Raw genomic sequence first — 20,164 nt, 5'->3', positions numbered from 1 at the left:
ATACATTAATTGCCATTATGAGACGAGTATTAAAGTATGAAAGTTTATGAGGTGTGAGCTTAACAGTGTGAGGTTATGATGTCAGGGATACGGGAGCCCTCATTTTCGGGCGGTCTGGTTCAGTTGCAGGTTGGTTTGCTGGTAATGAGGCCGCCTGTGTACTCTGGTGCATGTAGGCGTTGAATTCATTAGATTGACAGAATCACCCTCGCCCCCCCCCCCCCCCTCACGCTGCAGAGTGTGCAGAGCGACGGGTCGCGCTTGTTTTGTGTACATGTTCCCGGGAACTCGGGAACCGAAAAGCGCAGAGTTTGAGATCGGCTCAAGCGCAGAGTTTGAGATCGGCTCAAGCGCAGAGTTTGAGATCAGCTCAAGCGCAGAGTTTGAGATCGGCTCAAGTGCAGAGTTTGAGATCGGCTCAAGTGCAGAGTTTGAGATCGGCTCAAGTGCAGAGTTTGAGATCGGCTCAAGTGCAGAGTTTGAGATCGGCTCAAGTGCAGAGTTTGAGATCGGCTCAAGCGCAGAGTTTGAGATCGGCTCAAGTGCAGAGTTTGAGATCGGCTCAAGCGCAGTTGAGCCAGATGTTTGAGATCGGCTCAAGTGCAGATTGAATGCTCAAGTGCAGTTGAGATCGGCTCAAGCGCAGAGTTTGAGATCGGCTCAAGCGCAGAGTTGAGTCAGCCAGGAGTTTGAGATCGGCTCAAGTGCAGAGTTTGAGATCGGCTCAAGCGCAGAGTTTGAGATCGGCTCATCAGTCAGTGAGTGCAGCGCCCGGGGGCGAGGGATTGCCCAATTCCGACTTGCCGGGACAGAACGGCCACGCGCTTCCGCGGGACCGCATACGCAGTTCTGAGGGTTCTGACCCGCTACTCCACCAGCGGGTTCCGCACCGCACGTCTCCAGGGTTCGGGAACCACTTGAAAAGGGAGAAAGAATAAAGAACTGGCGTGATATAAAACAAAACTTTATGCTTACAGTTGTGAGTAAAAGGATAAAACCAATAAATATTAATATAGTTTTTTAAATTTATTGTATTTCATCTCCCCATTAAAGAATGTCTTTGATGTTAATAAGCACTTTGTATTGCAGTCTGACACGAAAGGTCCTATGTAAAAAAAAAAAAGTTTGATTGACTGATTACATTTATTATGTTCATAGGTACAGCCTCTGGAAAGATGACATCACTGTACGAGCTGCTTTAGACTTACCCGAAGTGTGTTTTCTTGTTGTAGACCACAGACTCCTGAACGCCCTGATACCTGCCACTCTAAAGCTGACAGGTCCTCAGAAACCTCAGTAAGAATCCAAAATATCTTGTCAAAACATTTTTTTTAAAACCCTGAACTGTCACTTTAATGACTTCTGTTGTACTAGTCTGATCAGGCAATGTTTGAACACGCTCCAGTTAACCCAGAAATCCATGTGATTGAGGTAATTTCCCCCTTTGTTCATTTCAAAGACTGCATTACCCATAATGCCTTTCAGCCCAAGTGTTCCTCTCACACCAGCAACCTGGTGACCCTGGAACTAAACCAGACCAATAAAAAAACTAATCAAACTAAAAAAAAAAGCTGTATTTACCCATTATAAAATCCATAAACAAAAGTTGCATTATGATAGGTTGTGATACATTTCATAACTAATACTGCAGCAGAAATGTGATCTGGTTTCTGAAAAGGAAAACCTAAAGATAAATACAACAACAACAGGTCCAGAGCCCTCCAGTGCCACACAGGGCCTGAGGACAGACAGACAGGGACAGTGGACAGACAGACAGGGCCTGAGGACAGACAGACAGGGACAGTGGACAGACAGACAGGGCCTGAGGACAGACAGACAGGGACAGTGGACAGACAGACAGGGCCTGAGGACAGACAGACAGGGACAGTGGACAGACAGACAGGGCCTGAGGACAGACAGACAGGGGCAGTGGACAGACAGACAGGGACAGTGGACAGACAGACAGGGCCTGAGGACAGACAGACAGGGACAATGGACAGACAGACAGGGCCTGAGGACAGACAGACAGGGACAGTGGACAGACACTCCTGAGAAGACAGACAGCCTGTTCCGACCCTGAACCCAGGACATATTCTCACGATGTTCGTACTCTCCAGACCACGTGTCAGGACCTCCCAGATCACAGGACTGGTACCTCCAGACCACGGGACAGGCACCTCCAGACCACAGGACTGGTACCTCCAGACCACGGGACTGGTAAATGAATCATGCCTCACAGGTATCTCCAGACCACGGGACAGGTAAGTGAATCACACCGGATAGGCACCTCCAGACAGTTCCAGGCAGGTAGCTCAGAGCAGGATGGGTGTGGCAGGCTCATGGCAGCCAGCTGGCTTGTGTCATGTTTACCTGTGAACCTCAGCACAGGTATGAGCAAGCTTAGCTCCTGCCAAGAGAGACATAACAACAATAATAATTATAATAATGATAATAATTATAATAGCTGGTTTCGTAGTTAATGTTGTTATATGTTCTGTTTTACAATATGTGCTTTGATGGTTGCCCTTTGATGGTTGTCCTGTAGGAAAGAGAAAGAGAGAGAGAGCGAGGGATTCATTTGTGTTTATTTGAGCAGCCAACCAGTTAGCCCAATAGATGCAACACACATTCATACTGGCCAATCAGGAGGCAGCATACTGACTAACAGCAATCAGCACCCAATGCTCAGACAGCAATGTGTCCCGGGTGGAAGAGCAGAATTGGTGAACCTCAACCCCCTTGCCATGGCACTGTGAGCTGCGATCCCATCACCACCTGGTGCCATCTCTACTTTCTCTCTGTCTGAAAAAACAGCAAAAAATATGAAAGGAGGACAAACTGTCCACTGCCCTTTAAAAAAAAAAAAAAAAAAACTATGCATCTCAAATACATATCCTATCTCTATGCTATGCCACAGCCCATTGCAGTCTAGAGGGGAAAAGGCTGAAGAGGCTGAAAGGCTGAAAGGCTGAAGAGGCTGAAGAGGCTGAAAGGCTGAAAGGCTGAAGAGGTTGAAAGGCTGAAAAGCTGAAAGGCTGATATTGGGCACGCTGTAGCGCATAGCCGTCGTTAGCGCTGGCGAAGGGCAGAGTGGCGTCCATTTTACCGCCGTGTGCGCCAGCTGTCGGCCCGCCAGCGCGTTTTTAACGGCTCCCCGGCGGGAGCAATCCGCCATTTCAGCGGCTCCACTGTAACCGTCCATCGCAGCGCCAGCTCACCAACCGCTGCAGCGCCAGCTCACCAACCGCTGGCAGAGGCTGCTAGTGGGTAAACAGCGGGTACAGACAGCATGTAGACAGTGGGTACAGGATACAGACAGCGGGTACACACTACTGACAGATGTACAGATACACGCAGGTGTACAGGGCGACAGTGGGTACAGGATACAGACAGCGGGTACACACAGCAGATACAGTATACCGACAGTGTGTACAGGGTCCAGACAGTGGGTACAGTGTACACACAGCGGGTACAGACAGTGGGTACAGTGTACAGACAGTGGGGACAGTTGGCAGACAGCGAATACACAGAGAGGGTTTATAATTCCGGGTCATACAAAGGTCACATCCTTCCCAATACCGTGGAGCAAGACCACCAACAGCATATCAGGCTGGTCATTGCAAAACATATCACATTAGCAGTAATATATGGGGAGTCAAATGAGAAGCAACCAGCCATCAAACGTGTTTTCCATTTAACCTTCATGCGTTTCGCCCGTTTAATAAAGAGGCTTTTCACTGCGTTACGGTGGGCGGGGGGGGGGGTGGGGGGGGGCTGGATGGAAATTGAGCAGGACGGCCAAGCTTTCGGCACCAGAGCGCACCTCAGGCACCGGTCCAGCGGGCCACCTGGCCGTGTTCGGGTCAGGCGCCGGGGGCGGGGGGGGTGGGGGGCGGGGGGGCGCTGGGGGGGGGGATCTCGCCTGTTCACACCTGCGCTGCCAGATTCGGCTTCTCCTCACAGGCTGGCTGAGCGGCCCACGGCTCTGCACAGACTTGTCAGATTGAGAAGCCAACTGGCATTTCAGAGTGCTTTTCTTTTTTTTCCTTTTCTTTTTCTTTTCTTCTCTTCCCTAACATGGTGCCAATGCCTTTTCTTCTTTTTTTGTTTTAAAAGCACGCACCGTTCGAGCTGTAATACCAGGATGAGATCCTGAGTGGGGGAGCACAGGCGCTCATATTTCTCTCCGCTGTGATTGGCTCGCTGCTCTCGCGCTTTCTGCCTTCTTTCTGGATTTTTCCAGAACAGCGTTTTGGGCAGCGACTCATATTTCCGTTGTGCAGTGTAACAGCTCAACAGCTCGGCTTGGCAGAGAGAGTATACTTGGGGGCCTGGGGGGGAGGGGGATGGGGGGGGGTGAGGGGGGGTGTTGAATTCAGCCTGGCAACACAGCTTCAGAGCTTTTCAGACCCCTACACACCCCCTTTGACTTTTCCTCCCCAAAAGCAACTGTGACAAAATGTTTTGCAGCTTTTTTTATACATTTATTAACTGGCTTCCTTTTTTTAACCAAATAATTCCTGAAAGGACTACTTTTATGTCCATTTGGAATAATGATTACCTTCAGAACATAGGAATAAAAATACTTTACACTTAGAAAAGTATTTATATTAAAGAAAAAAAACATGCTCTTTGCCCTATTTATATTTGAAAATGGCGGATCAATCATATCAGGTCAATACATCGCAATGCCATTACATCATCTCATCCAATGACAAATCGACCAATCACTAGCGACCACTAAGCCGCTGAACAGTGTGACATCACACCGTGCCCTGAGCGTTAGATCCACACCCTGTTTCACCACAAAGCCCCGGGTTCCAAAGCCACTTCTGTGGAACTCAGGTTCGAAAGCAGCCGTGAGCGGATCGAAAACAAATGGAGTAGTGCAACTCGCTGACTTACTTTCGACATCCGAGCCAAGTTTTATTTTGAACGAATTCACGAGCAGAGACTGAGGGTGCAGGAGCTTTTTTTGCGGATCGCACCCGCCCAGCTCTCTGCATGGGACGTGCCACTGCACTGAGAGCCCTCTGCCCTCGGCCCGGTCTGAACCCCAAACGGACCCGGCTGACGCGTGGGGCTTCTGCGCGGTCGATACGCGCGTTCGCCCGCTCAGACACGGTTTATAATGAGCTGCGTACCCCGTCCCTCGCATGCAGACGGAGATCACTCTGCTCTGCCTGTGGAGGCGAGCGGCTGGAAGGTCCAGGGGTGAGAAAGTAAAAGTCCTGCCGTGTGTTTCTTCCACCCCATGAGCAGCTGAGTTCACCAATTAGTTTTACCCACAGGCATTTAACTAGACGAGCAGGCACAGGAAAAATAAAATAAAACAGCTCTGATGGTAGTCCCAATCTCGATTTATGTTTTCATGTGAAAAGCAGATTTAAAAAAATATGTAATATGTCATAAAATATTTACATTTTAATAAATATTTTCCCAAGCCTTCTGGACCTAAACAACCATTATTTCACTAACTGCAGCACATAATGAAATGTATGATCACAAAAAATTGACCAATGAGGTTTTCTTTGGTTGTAAAATCACCTTGGATTTCTACATTGAATTGAATGGGCAGCAAGCACTTTTTCCCTCAAGCATGCTCAGTAGAGGCCGTTTCCCTGTTACTTCCTAGGCTTCACCGCCTGGCCCCTCCAACCCTCTCCAGTTCCTATGTAAGCCCTCTGGTCTATCACCTCCTCCTTGTGCTTATTATCAAATCCAGGTGATTGGAGCAAAATACTGGGGAGGCGTTTTACTTGCATTTTCCTCCTCTGGTAGAGATTAACTTCCTGTTTCATCCCACCAGACCTCCTGCTCCCCCGTCAGGCAGTCTTGGGCGTGGCGGAGCGCCTGTGTTCGGACCCGATACCAGCGGGACCCGGCCTCCGCGACCTCCAGAAGGGGCTCGGGTCGGAACAATGCACAGTCTCTCTCCTGCTCAGACCGCGGGCCATTGGAAGCGTCACGCGTTGGATTTGTCAAGAAATTGGGAATGTTGACTGAAAGGAGCGTTTAGAAAGGAGCATTGTGATGGAGCGGAATGCATTCCTGGAGTCGTCTGGTGGGTCGGAATCCACACAGTCTTCCTCACAGTCTTCCTCACAGGGTGTGAGACCAGAGGGAATTCCCCTATTGGGTGTGGAATTCTCATTGGTACAGCAACAGTGACATCATCACTAAACCATAATCAGTGATGAAGTCCCAGAGGGACACTGATGATATTTTAACCAGCAACATTGCAGCAAAACACACACACACACACACATTAATGCTCTTGCCCTCTCTCTCCATCTTTCATACACACAGTTACAGTAGCTATTTCTCTCTCACCACAAGACACATGACAGAGCTGTGCATTGTCAGAAGCAGGAAGCTGCTGGGCCAATAGGAAGGAAGCAGGAAGCTGCTCAGCCAATAGGAAGGATGAATGGGGGCATGTCCGGGAGCTCTCCTTTCCTGTGATACAGCTGTCGTCTGGACCTGGGCCCACAAGGACCCCAGAGAGGCCCATTGAGCTGCATTTACACTGTCCGCAGCCCAAAGCTCTTTCCTATTGGCTAACAAGATCCCAGTTACACTGACCATGGCCACAAACTCTTTCCCATTGGCTAACAAGATCCCAGTTACACTGACCATGGCCACAAACTATTTCCCATTGGCTAACAAGCTCCCTGTTATACAGACCATGGCCCCAAGCTCTTTCCTATTGGCTAACAAGCTCCCTATTACACTGACCATGGCCCCAAGCTCTTTCCTATTGGCTAAGAGAAAACCCTAAAGAAGCTTTTTAAAAATCCCCTGCAAAGAGAAGGAATACATGAGTACTTCTCAGATTTTGTATTTTGAGGAATAAACTTGTGTTGCGGCCTGCTGACTGACTACAGGAGGAAGTCATTAGAGTTCAGTATGGGATTCCTTCGGTACTTTGCACCAGAGTTGTGGGCAAGTTAAATACATGTATTAACCTCCTCCTCTTATGAGTGCCACAGTGCATAAACATCTAAATGCCTTTCCTCCTTTCCACTTAGAAAGCAGAAGTAAACGCTATTATCTGGTGAATGTAGTTTCCAAGCTTCCGCGCCAAGAAGCAAGCCTCCCCCCCTCCTCCCCTCCTCCCTCCCAACACCACCCCATCCACCCCGTTGCCATCTCTGCCGGTCACCTTGGCAACATTTCCACGTTATTTCCTTTTTAATTCCCAATTAAAATTCAATCACCGGGGAAGACCGTCCTGGCGGTGTGCGGCAGCTGCGTAGCAAAGCGTGAAATGGCGGTAAACAGTCCTGACACGTCCAGAGAAACTAAAACAAGCATCCGCCGTCGCCACGCACGCGGATTAGCAGGGTCTGCCAATTACCCGCAGGTTTTCAATTACGCCCAAAATAAATAAATAAATACATAAATAAAATAACGTGCACATTATGCTAATTACGCACTGTGAATTTACTGACAATTTACATATCATCAATAAATATTAATTCTGTAATGCACATAATTACGGAGTAATGACTTGTTGTGTACATCGTGGCATGGCGGTTGAGGGAGTCGCGGGTTTGAATCCTCGCTGTGTCACTCCTGCTGTGTCCGTCCGTGCTGCACTCGTTCTCTAGTCAGTAATCCAGCGGCGTACAGGCTGCACGCCTCGAGGTGTTCGGCGTCCGTTCCCGCTCTCTGAACCGCCATGCTACTGTGCACGCCGTCCGCCGTGTCTTTATCTCCCACGTCGAGTTCCGCTGCGGTGCTCCTCTCTCCATGCTCGCTCTCTCCTCCCCGCTGTCTCTCTCTCCTCCCTCTCTCTCTCCTCTCTCTCTCTCTCTCCCGCTCTCTCTGTCTCTCTCTCCCTGTCTCTCTCCTCTCCTCTCTCTCCTCTCTCTCTCTCTCTCTCTCTCTCTCTCTCTCTCTCTCTCTCTCTCTCTCTCCCTGTCTCTCTCTCTCTCTCTCCCTGTCTCTCTCTCTCTCCATCTCTCTCGCTCTCTCGCCCACCTCTTCGGTGGTTAGGTTGGGTCAGGCATGAACAGCCTGTTTAAATGCACAGTCAGGCCCCGTTCTGTTTCCCTTGTCCAGGTTCTTCACGGCTGACATAGAAAAGCACTTTAAAATTTGTACACTAAACCGAATCTCACTTAGTTTAAAAAATAAAAAAAAGTTGTAGAAGTTTAAGAACAACAAACTATCTCCGGTTTTCCTCCAGAAAAAAAGGGGAAGTTGGGGGGGCTGAAATAAACTGGGGCGGTTGGTGTGTTGGGCGGTTGGTGTGTCTGGTGGCGGTTGGTGTGTTGGGTGGCGGTTGGTGTGTTGGGTGGTTGGTGTTTCTGGTGGCGGTTGGTGTGTTGGGCGGCGGTTGGTGTGTTGGTGGCGGTTGGTGTGTTGGTGCGGTTGGTGTGTCTGGTGGCGGTTGGTGTGTTGGGTGGCGGTTGGTGTGTCTGGTGGCGGTTGGTGTGTTGGGTGGCGGTTGGTGTGTCTGGTGGCGGTTGGTGTGTTGGGCGGTTGGTGTGTTGGGTGGCGGTTGGTGTGTCTGGTGGCGGTTGGTGTGTTGGGTGGCGGTTGGTGTGTCTGGTGGCGGTTGGTGTTTCTACATGCGTGTGACGCAGGGCTGCTGGCGCTGTGGCCCCCCCACGGAGGCGTCGATGAGCCCGTCCGCTCCGAACAGGGTCGACTGGCCTCAAACTCCCACAGGCTGAGCGGCTACCCAACAGGAGGGCCCCCCAGGTCTGTTAGCAGGTAGCAGGTACTGCAGGTATAGTGCTTTACCTGCATTAGCGGAAACTGAGGAAGCGCTACCAAAGAACCGAGAGAACCGTGTTAAATTAAAAAGGAAACACTATGCTGGACAGAAATCTAACCACAGACGTCCCCCCCCCCTCCCCAGCGTTTACCCCCTGCGGAGATCACACACACTTTCCAGTCTCTGTCTCACTTTACACCTCCCTCACTTCCTGCTGTTCTTTCAGGGCTGTTCTCACCCTGTTTCTTCCTCCTCACACACACCTCCTCCTTCCAGCCACACCTGTCTCTTCCAGCTCACCTGAGAGGGGATTCCCCGGCTGACAATCCCTCTTCCTGCCCCCCCCCCCCAACACTACTGCAGCGTAGTCCAACGTGGGGTCGTTACGGTTCATTGAACATTCCCTCAACGTTACAGAAACGTGTGAGAGCCACACGGCTATTTCCTGGGCCCCTGAAACAACCAAAGATGAGTAAATAAAATATTTAATTACCTCGTTTAAAGGCTACTATTGATTGTCGTAAGATATTACCCACAAACTGCACAGAGCCCAATCCATACAGCTGTTTTTGACAGGCCTATGCCAGTGGGCAAAACATACTCTGTGTTACCTTCAGTGGGAGTGATACTACAACACAGAAAACATGACACATGTGCCATCGGTAGACCCAACTGGGTCAGATTCTTTGCCGGTCGCTCCAGTTCTGTGTGCTCTGAATGTGCGGATCCAGTCGTGCCCAGTCTGTGGTTACAACTTAGTTTATGACATTTGCTCAGTTTGACTTGATACATTTTGGAAATGTTTTATTTTTGTTATTCGGTCCAGTTCTACATCCTGGGATTTTATGTGTGCAGCGATCTGGAGCAGAGGCAGACCATATTTCACTCGTATTCACAGAAGAGGCGTGTTTGAGTTCTCCAATCACTGCGTCGGCGTCTGCGTCACAGATGTCAGTCCTAAGTTTTATTGTATTAGCTTCCGAATTCTATGGCACGTGAAATTGTACGTTACCATAACGGACTGGACCGCGTTTCGCACGTTTTACGATGTCTGTAGACCAGTGATGGAGCTGCGATGGACCTCTGTCACGTGCGTCTCCTTTTAACGTTTTCCATCAACGCTATAACACACATCACGTCTTATCACACTGAAGCCTCGTGTCAGAGAGATTTACACGCTTCCTCGAGCCCTTTCACGGCCTTGGAACCATAAGCCCTTGGCAAATTAACTCAGAGGCGGCGTTAGCTTTTTCCGGTTATAAGAGAAAGGAACGGTGCTCTGATCAGAGTACACTCGATTTTCTTTGATTCGCCCCCGATACGCGCTCGGCTCCCTTTGTGTTTACTCTTGCGTCTAAGAAGTGCTAATAATGTAAAATGTTTGGCCGCCCGTCCACGGAGTCCATTTACATGAGAAACGACCGCCTCTGAATAGGCGCCCGCGTGACACGCAAACGGCACTGGGGACTGATGCCGCGGATAGAAAGCAGCGGGAAGTTTGCTGTCAGCGCTAACGCAGATAAGACGGCGTCACCGCGTGAAAAGGACCGGGTGACGCAGAGAATAGGGTGCGCGACTGCATGTGTTTGGAGATAGACAGAGAGGGGTCCGTATTTATTATTTTTTCTAGGAAAGCATCGAGATAATAATTTATATTTGCTCTAAGACGTTTGGCCCAGAGGGTCCCAGTGTGTGCGCTCTTGTTTCCCCTCACTGAATCAGTGAAGACCGGTGACGGGTAGTCTATTGATTAACGCCTCTAAGGGGGAAGACGTCCATTCGGTCCATGCCTTTCAAATTACCTCTAAGTAATTGTTCTCCCTGATGCCCCACGGCATTGACGTGGACAAGCTTTCTGATTATCGGCTGCCTCGTGCTGGTAATAGCACGAGGGAATACAGAGGAGAACAGCGTACAAGTGATCGTTGTTGTTGCAACGTTGAAGCAACGTCCCAACTTCCCAATCCCATAATGCAACATAGAAAATTGTGGAAACAATAGTAGAACAACGGACGGCGATTGTGTTATCGGACACAGACCGGAGATTTTTCCGTACTATCAGAGCCTGAAGTCATCTATCATATTACAATTGATAAAACGTTACTACGCCAATGCAGTTCCGACGTGGATTTGCTCAGACACTCTTATCTGGGCCAACTTACCAGATAACATTGATATGTAGGCCTACCACACCCTTACACCGCCAACGAGGATTTATCAGCAAACAAATTAACAGTAGGAGACCACAGGCCCGTGCCCCGTTAATGCAGCCTTGACCTTTGGTGGGAAATGTCCTTAGTGTGCTTTTCATAAGGACAGACGGACAGACAGGCAGGTGGACTCGCTGAGTCATATTCAATGTCTTAGGCCCATGTAACGATATTTAAAGCAATTAAACTCAAAGTCTCCCTTCAAAGGCAGCATTCAAGCATATCCGTTGAATATAAAGTGTTTATTTTAATAAATAAACACGTCTCATCGATGGTTCCACCTGCCCCAAATGCCTCCTGATGTTTTACTACACAACAGTAGACGGACAGCTTCGCTAGCCAATGGTAGGCTGGCGTCGTGTGACAGGCAGGCGGGGCGGGCACATGGAACGGAGCCTCGCGCTGATGCGCGTTGAGAACCTTGTCCACGGGCTTGCGGGAGTGCTCGCGCAGACAACTTAGGGGTACGCAAGTTCATTGTTTGCCCGTATTTTATTTTAAGGTTTACGTTTGTCTGTTTGGCGCGTGCATATGTTTTCGATGGACTCTCATCCTCAGTCATCGTCGCCCTTGGAAACGCATAAATAATGGACAAGCGGCTGACCACAAGTAAATGACTTCATTTTTGTAACAGAAAGGCGAAAATACAAAGGAATGTGGTTTTGCGGATGAGGGAAATCACTGAACACGGAAACAAGTCGGGAGTGGAATTGCACGTAGCTAACAATTCAGTCTTTTCTCATTTCAGCGAGTGTACCGAAACTTCCGAGGACTCTTAAATCTGATGATATCGTATGTTTTATTTGTGCTACACTTGCCTTTTTTTTGAAAGCCTGTGGCGAGAACTCAGCGCGTTCACAAAGAACAGACCAAGGCGGCCGGGGGAGCGCTGCATATCCGTCTCGTGCCCCATTTCAGGAGCAGGGACGCCGAATAGAACAACACGAAGAAAAAATGAATTTCAGAACAACAGATAACAGACAGACGGCAGCTGATCCGTGATAACTGGCGGAGAAAATCCAGCATTTATGAAACTGGAGCGATTCGCCAGTTTACGATGATCATCAATACGCTAATTTCTTTTTAAAAATAGCTAATTACCCTTTACGTAGTTTTCATTTTTTCTGTTTTATATTTTTTTGGGGTAAATGCTTGATTTTCGGACCGCTACATTGCTCTGGTTCACGTTTCTGATAATCAATGCAAAGTTGCACGTTCTCTGATTGAGTTCGCTGTACTGACACAGGATCTCCGTCACTGTTGCCCGTCACTGATGGTGGCAGATACTCAGCCGGCTGGTACTCGGCCCAGCTGACCCCGTGTTTGGGACGCTTGGCTACATTTTATTTTATTTTTTTATCCAAAAAAATCGGAAGAATATTTCTCTGGACGGAGTGGCATAGTTCCCTCGGTCGCTATGGGACGAGTGTGTGCTGCGATCGGGATCATCCTCTTGGAGTTTCTGTACCATCTGTCAGCGGAAGAAGGTATTATTATTATTATTATTATTATTATTATTATTATTATTATATTATTATGGTAAAACAGTCAATGAAAAAGGTGTGTGTGGAACAGAATATTCGTAAACTGATTCTGAGCAGTCGGTAAAAGTTTATTTAGCGCAGTGTTCCAAAGGAAACATTGTTCGTTTATGTTTCTAGATTGTTTTCCCCTGCCCAATGGCTTGTTTCAAAATATTATTATTACGTGATCCTGAAATCTATAAGGAAAAGATTAAAATGTGTATATCGGCAGCTGGTAACAATCGCAAACAAACAAAAGCTGTAGCCTAACAATTTATTTGTCAGTAGTTTACAGTGACAGTGGAGCGGGGCTAGATCTGCAAAGTGATTTTTGGCATAGTTCAACTTGTTTCCACCCACAAAAATTTGAGTCCATTCTACATTTTTAACAGAACGTCTTAATCAAGCCCTGCGGATTGTGTAGTTTTTAAATTATGGAACTTAACGCATTTCCATCGAGCGCGAGGAGATACCGCTCTCTACCCGTAAAGCAGTGAGTTTATTCCGTGTATCTGACTAGTTACTTAATAACTTCATGACTGACAGGTAGCCTACACGCCGATATCGTTCCAAAACCCGTTAGTGATATCAGGAACACAAACTCTGCTGGCTGTACATCACAATGGCTCGTGATTACCGCCAGAAATCCGAACGACGCACCCTTTAGAAGTACAGGTGGGGAGGTTGGTGACATTTGGGAGTTTTATCCAAAATGGTGTCCACTTCAGTCGGCCCCCTAACTCGAGCCGCTGGACCACAGCGGACGGGGCCGTTAATCCCGATGCAGATTTCCCCCTCCGACGTATTGCGTTTCGCTTAGCCTCCTGCTACATCATCGCATACTCTGAGCACAGTCGGGTCCAGGCTGCTTTCTGTCTTGATTTATGCTGTTAACCTACTTATTTCCTGAAGTTTCTGGTCGAACATCAGGTGATCATCTTGTTTTTGTCCCCCAAGGCCTCATTGTGCTCTTCACAAAAGGGGTTGGCAGGAGGAAAGGAGGAGGGGGTGCTGGGGGGGGTTGGTTGGTCAGTGTTGCCTGTGGTCTGGTCACACCCTGGACAGACACCGGGCCCTTTGGCTGAGGCATTTCCAGACTCGCAGACAGAATAAATCGATGTTGCAGTCGGTTAGTAAACACGGTGAATTTACGGTTTTGCGCCTTCAGAGCTCTCAACATCGGCTCTTGCAGCACGCGGAGGAGAACTCGGGTCACGAGGAGGATTTCAGAAACGAACGTCCAGTGCTCGAGCTCCCCGACCTTTGAGCATCGAACGCGTTTATCGCTGCGCATGAATCATTAACATTGCCCAACTAATCATCCAGACTCGTTAATCGATCGCTGTGACCGTAGGCTGGCTGGCTGTGATTGATAAGGTAGCGCGCCATAGAATCCCCTGTGACGCCGGCGACTCTTAAAAGTTATGACCGACCTCATTTAACCCAAGCACGAGTTTTTTTGCCTTTTTTTATTGATCCACATATGGTATTTATTTATGATATTTTTTATGCCCCTAATTTCTGCCCTCAGCTTTTTTTGTGCAAAATGAGAGCTTTCTGCAGAGTAAGGCGTAATCCTGCCAAAGAGTTCACACTCTGTTGAAGTTGTTTATTAAATTTACGCAGCGAAATACCCGTGTTCACTGAACACGTTGAGGGCCGCAGGGCTTCGTGTGGATGCTTAAAATGTTTTGTGGGAAGCAAAATATTTCAGGTGATCAGGGAAGGTGTCAGGTGTCTTTTCAGGTCAGAGAGGGGTCTCTTCTCTTACCTGGATGGAATAGGATCCAGAATTCCACTAAACATGTTCAGAGGCCTTTTGGAAATCCCGCGTTTGTAATGGATGAAGAGGTTTAGTAACAAACTTAGTTGTGAGGGGGGGGGGGGGGAAAGAGGAGAAGTAGTAGTCAGGAGCTCAGGTCTGTGAGGCTGATATTCTGTTGTACAGGGCAGTGGACGTGGAGAAATAACCCTGCCGTGTCGACCTTAGCGCACGCTACGCTAACGTTTCCTCCCATTGTCAGCGCTGTGGACTGGCCGCCATACCCAGGAACGGAGAGCTAGCTTCTTATTTATGCACCATGATTAGGTTTCCCAGGGAAAACAGCACAGCCGGGTCCGAACGCAGCCAGCATTGTTAGCCTGCTGATTTTGCTTTGGACAGACTGTTAAGTCCTACATGGTTTTTATTGACCACCAGGCTGTGGAGATGAAAGATTGCTTCATTCCCTCAGAAAGAAAAAAAACCCTTTATAAAAATATTCTTGTTAATGTCTCGTAGTTATAGTCATTGTAATCTTCATGGTAATTGAAAACGCGCTCAAACACAGTTTATGTGCTTGATGTATAGGTGCTGGAGTGTCTGCAGATATCTTTCTAGTGTTTATCCTTCCTGCCTATATCACATCTCTGTGCTCAACGCTCTGGCCTGGGAAAAAGTTTTGTAGTCATACATAGTTCCACCTTTTCCCTGAAAATTTCACCTTTCCCCTGAAAATTCCACCTTTTCCCTGAGGCCTGCTCTCCGTACAGAAGCAGCCGGATGGTAAAGGTGTGCTGTAGCTCTGATGTGAAGAACGTGAGTCAAGCCTTTTTATGTAAACAAAATGTATTCACTTTCAGTTATTAATCGTTTCCGTGTTACAGCAGCACAGTTGTCTGTTATCCGACAGTATTAATAATCCGGTCAGTTCAGTGTGCCAAACACATCACAGGTACCTGTACCATCACCATTTCCTGTACCATCACAGGTGTCTTTATCACTGGTACTTTTACCATCACAGGTACCACAGGTGCCTGTACCTGTGCTGTTTGTTGACTGACCGTTCTGCGGAAAAGCCTGTTGGCCTCCCTCCTGCGCCGGGTTAAAAAATGGACTGCATTTTTATATAGCGCTTTTATCCAAAGCGCTTTACAACTGATGCCTCGCATTCACCAGAGCAATTAGGGGTCAGGTGTCTTGCTCAGGGACACTTCGACATGCCCAGTGCGGGGATCGAACCGGCAACCCTCCGACTGCCAAACAACCGCTCTTATCTCCTGAGCTATGTCGTCCCACGCAGGGTTCGACTCCCCCCCTCCCTGCGCGGGTTCGACTCCCCCCCCCGCGCGGTTCGACTCCCCCCCCCCCCCCCCCCCCCCCACGCCTCCCCCCCCCCCCCCCCTCCCCGCGGTCGCAGAGTCCTGTCACGCTCCCGTTTTTTCAATTACGGCGGTAATGTCCTCCAGAAGCGCGACTCCGGCGGCAGAGCGGGGCGGGAGCGCCGGAATCCGGAACCCGAATCCCTCCCCCCCCCGGTTCAGCCCCGAGGGGGCGGCGCACATGAGCTGACGCAGTCTGAATGAATCGAACGTTCGCAGGATGTGGAAAATCGGAAACAATACGCTCGGTGAAATGAGCTGATCTGGACAGGGACCCTGCGGTTACTGTCTCAGCGCATAGCAGAACTAAAATGGGCATCTTAAACTGAGCTGCAGAGCGGCCCGTTACAGGACTCAGGAGAAGAACCCCTTTCAGGACACAAGCTTCCTCACAGGTAAAAAATAAAGACCCCAGAGAAACGGTGGGAGTGAAACGGAGGGATTAAAAAAGAGGAGAGCTGAGATTCTGACTCGCGGAGAAGCCCGAGCTGTTTGGGCAGCGCGGCACTGCGTCTGATTATCCTGTTACCCTTTCAGGAACGTGAGCGTAAGACAGGAAACCCAGCTCTGCACGGGGGAGGGATTAACTGCCAAAGTCATTATTTAAATCCTGAAATCCTGGAAAAAAGTTCACTAAGTAGCTTACTGTCTCACTCTCTCACTCCCTTCCCCCTCTCTTTCTCTCTCGCTTTCTGTCATGCTCTCTTTCACTCGCATGTATCCACATACACATACAGGAGTACTCACACACACACACACACACACACACATCTGTCTCTCTCACATACACACACTACACACACACTCTCTCTCTCACTCTCTCTCTCTCCACACACACACACACACACATTTCCACACACACACACACACACTCTTCTCTCTCTCTCACACACACACACACACACACACACCTCAGCACCGTGTGGAGCCCCTGCATACTCTGGGCCTAAAGCTGCAGATTTCTGCACAGGCCCAGGAGCTGAGGGCATGCGCCCAGGAGCTGAGGGCATGCGCCCAGGAGCTGCAGCGTTAGCCTAGCCCCGGGGAGCGCCGGGTTCCCTGTTTGTTTGGTTTTTTCACGTCGCGCCTCTCCTCCGCCTCTCCTCCGCCTGTCCTTTCTCTTCCTGCGGATCCTCTGCGGCAGCCCTGGCTCTGTTCCCCCCCCCCCCCCGGATCCGGTCGCAGAAATCCCATTAAACGGAACCGGGTGTTTTTTTTTATAAAGCGGGGGATTTGCATTTAAAGCGATCCCTCCTTCCCCCCTTATCTTCCGCCGAGGCCTAATCCCGCGATTAGCCTCCGCCAGGAGGACACTCAGAGTTTCGGAGGTTCGGTGGCAGCAGTAGTGAAATCGCCTCCTCGCTGTTCACCCTGACTCCTCCCCTCTCCCTGACTCCTCCCCCTTTTCTTTGTCTGACAGTAAGTGGGCCGGAGATTCCGCAGAGTTTTTTAAACAAAAGTGTATTACTTTGCTTCCTTATGAGGAGGCCGTGGTGGAGTTCGGGCCTGTCACCAACGCCCTGTCAGTGCTGAACTGAGCAAGACGGGTTCCTCGTGTGTCGTTCTGTCAGGATGAATCTTAACTTCACCTCGGCCTCTCTTTATGCGAATATAAAAGGGCTGATTTGCATATGAACTTGGACAGGAAGTGGGCTCGCTCCAAGGCCCTCGCTGGGCAGGGTTTGTGCCCCTCTCGAAACCCCCGCTAACGCGCTCAGTGTGTTCAGGACCTGGTCTGGCAACATTGGGGAAATGACTCCATTTTGTGTGTCTGTGTTCCTGCGTGTTTGTGATCCCCGTGTAGGTCAATGTGACAGTGCTTTACAAGTTTAATGCATAAAAAACTAACACGATTAGCCTGCTTTTCAAACTGACCCATAGTGTGAGAGAGGAGAAAGAGAGTCAGGTTGTGGCAGCAGTGGTGTGGGCATTATTAACCCTTTGAAGAGTGGGGTTTTTTTTCTTGGAATGTTTTTTCAGAATGTTCTAGAACTCCACTGCTTTCAGTCACCAGGAGTGATTGTGACATCAGCATTAGAATGTTCAGTTAAGGTGCGAGATCACAAGTACGTGACTGGAACGTTCTTAAGTGGTTAAATTAGATGGCTACTGTCGGTTGTGTGGCCGAGGGTTTAATCCTCAAATGTTACCCGCTGCTGTACGGTGCACTTCAACAGCAGCCTAAACAGCCAAATATATCGAGCTAAATACTGGATATGCAGTGAAATATATGCAGTGAAATGTATTCAGAGATAGGAAGGCTAATGTGTAGGTATGACTAATGAGTTTTAGGTATGTTGAGTCGCCCTGGATACGGTTATTTGCTTGCTGAGGGGGGAGGGGGAGGGGGGGAGGGGGAGGGGGGTGGGGGGTCAGGAGAGATTTTGGTGGGAATGGATGCCGGCTCTCTGAAGTGTGAAAGGCTTGGGAATGAAGTGTAAAAATCTGAGGATTAATGATAAACTGCGAGCGTGTTAATCTCACACTGACTCACAGGCTTCCCGTGCGTGTGTGTGTGTGTGTGTGTGTGTGTGTGTGTGTGTGTGTGTGTGTGTGTGTGTGTGTGTGTGTGTGTGTGTGTGTGTGTGTCTGTGTGTCTGTGTGTGTCTGTGTGTGTGTGCGCGTGTGTGTGTGTGTGTTTATGAGTGTGTGTGTGTGTGTCTATGAATGTGTGTGTGTGTGTGTGTGTGTTATTAGTGTGTGTGTGTGTTTATGAGTGTGTATGTGTGTGTGTCTGTGTGTGTGTGCGCGTGTGTGTGTGTGTGTTTATGAGTGTGTGTGTGTGTGTCTATGAATGTGTGTGTGTGTGTGTGTGTGTTTATTAGTGTGTGTGTGTGTGTGTGTGTGTGTGTGTGTGTGTGTGTGTGTGTGGTGTGTGGTGTGTGTGGTGTGTGTGTGTGTGTGTGTGAGGTGTGTGTGTGTTGTGTGTGTGTGGTCTGTCTGTGTGTGCGCGTGTGTGTGGTGTTTTATGAGTGTGTGTGTGTGTTCTATGAGTGTGTGTGTGTGTGTGTGTGTGTTTATTAGTGTGTGTGTGTGTGTCTATGAGTGTGTGTGTGTGTGTGTGTGTGTTTATTAGTGTGTGTGTGTGTGTTTATGAGTGTGTATGTGTGTGTGCGTGTGTAATCTGCTTCTCATGAAGGATGAACAGTTCTCTACCCCTATTCTCTCTAGTTAGTTCTCTCTCTCTGTCCATCTCCTCTGTCTCTCTTCCATCTCTCTCTCTCTGTCCATCTCTCTCTCTCTTTCTCTCTCCCCCCATCTCTTTCTCTCTCCCCTACCCAACTCAGTGTCTGTTATGCACCCCCAATATCAGACACTGTGTGACTCATTCTCTTTCCCTCTTTCACATACAGTAACAGCTTGGGATGAGAATGCCAATACGATGAGCTGCTGTCTGTAGCCAATAAGATGAGCTGCTGTCTGTAGCCAATAAGATGGCCTCGTGTATGTAGCCAATAAGATGAGCTGCTGTCTGTAGCCAATACGATGAGCTGCTGTCTGTAGCCAATAAGATGGCCTGGTGTATGTAGCCAATAAGATGAGCTGGTGTATGGAGGAGTATACCATGGTCTGGTATAAGTTAAGGCACTGTTCCAGTGTGTTGGTGGGCCCCATGGTCTGGTATCTGTTAAGGCTGTTCCAGTGTGTTGGTGGGCCCCTCGGTCTGGTGTCTGTTAAGGCTGTTCCAGTGTGTTGGTGGGCCCCTCGGTCTGGTCTTGTTACAGGGAGGCTGTGCTGGGTCCCGTTGGGTCCCGTTGGGTCCTGTTACAGTGAAGATGTCCTGGGCTCAGATTAGGTTGTTAAATCCACTCAGCTATTCACTGTACTGCAGAGCCAGGCTACTAACCAAATACTGCAGTGTGTGTGTGCGTGTGTGTGTGTCTGTGCAGGTGTGTGTGTGTGTGTGTGTGTCTGTGCAGGTGTGTGTGTGTCTGTGTGTGTGTGTGTGTGTGTGTGTGCAGGTGTGTGTGTGTGTCTGTGTGTCTGTGCAGGTGTGTGTGTGTGTGTGTGTCTGTGTGTCTGTGCAGGTGTGTGTGTGTGTGCAGGTGTGTGTGTGTGATGGTGTGTCTGTGTGTCTGTGCAGGTGTGTGTGTGTGTGTGTCTGTGCAGGTGTGTCTGTGTCTGTGCAGGTGTGTGTGTGTGTGTGTGTGTGTGTCTGTGCAGGTGTGTGTGTGTGTGTGTGTCTGTGCAGGTGTGTGTGTGTGTGTGTGAGAATGCACACCGGTGTATTTGTGCATGTTTGTGTTTGTTTGTGTGTCTGCGTGTGAGTGTGTATAAGGGGTGATGAAACACAAACACCGAAAGGTCTCCAGGGCATGAGTGTAAAAACGAGAGAGAGAGAGAGAGAGGGCTTGCACACAGCAGCTCTTCAGGTTAAACAAACAGCATCTCACAGTGAAGGCCCTTATGTCTGTCCATCATGGGAAGGAACGCAGGGGGGGGGGGGGCGCGCGCAAGTCGATATCTGAGAACGAGAATACGCTATTTCTTCAGTAAATTTATTAGCTGTATGTATGAGTGTGTGTTTCTGTGTAAATACACATGTATGTCTTTTTTATTTT

At 49.0% G+C, this 20,164-nt stretch overlaps 1 protein-coding gene across 2 annotated transcripts in view; it reads left to right on the top strand.

Annotated features, from left to right (window-relative positions):
- The first annotated feature begins 11,336 nt into the window (after positions 1-11,336).
- LOC135264200 (ephrin type-B receptor 4a-like) overlaps positions 11,337-20,164 on the top strand; it is a 40,523-nt gene continuing 31,695 nt past the window's right edge. The window contains exon 1 of one of the 2 annotated variants that reach the window (XM_064352937.1): positions 11,337-12,425. In XM_064352937.1, coding sequence (XP_064209007.1) covers positions 12,356-12,425 — 70 coding nt within the window. In that variant the 5' untranslated portion in view covers positions 11,337-12,355. The remainder of the gene's footprint in view (positions 12,426-20,164) is intronic. The other variant, XM_064352936.1, reaches the window with a different exon arrangement.

This window comes from Anguilla rostrata, chromosome 9, assembly GCF_018555375.3.
Source record: "Anguilla rostrata isolate EN2019 chromosome 9, ASM1855537v3, whole genome shotgun sequence".
In the NCBI taxonomy this organism is placed as follows: domain Eukaryota; kingdom Metazoa; phylum Chordata; class Actinopteri; order Anguilliformes; family Anguillidae; genus Anguilla; species Anguilla rostrata.
This window is presented reverse-complemented; position numbering and strand designations above follow the sequence as displayed.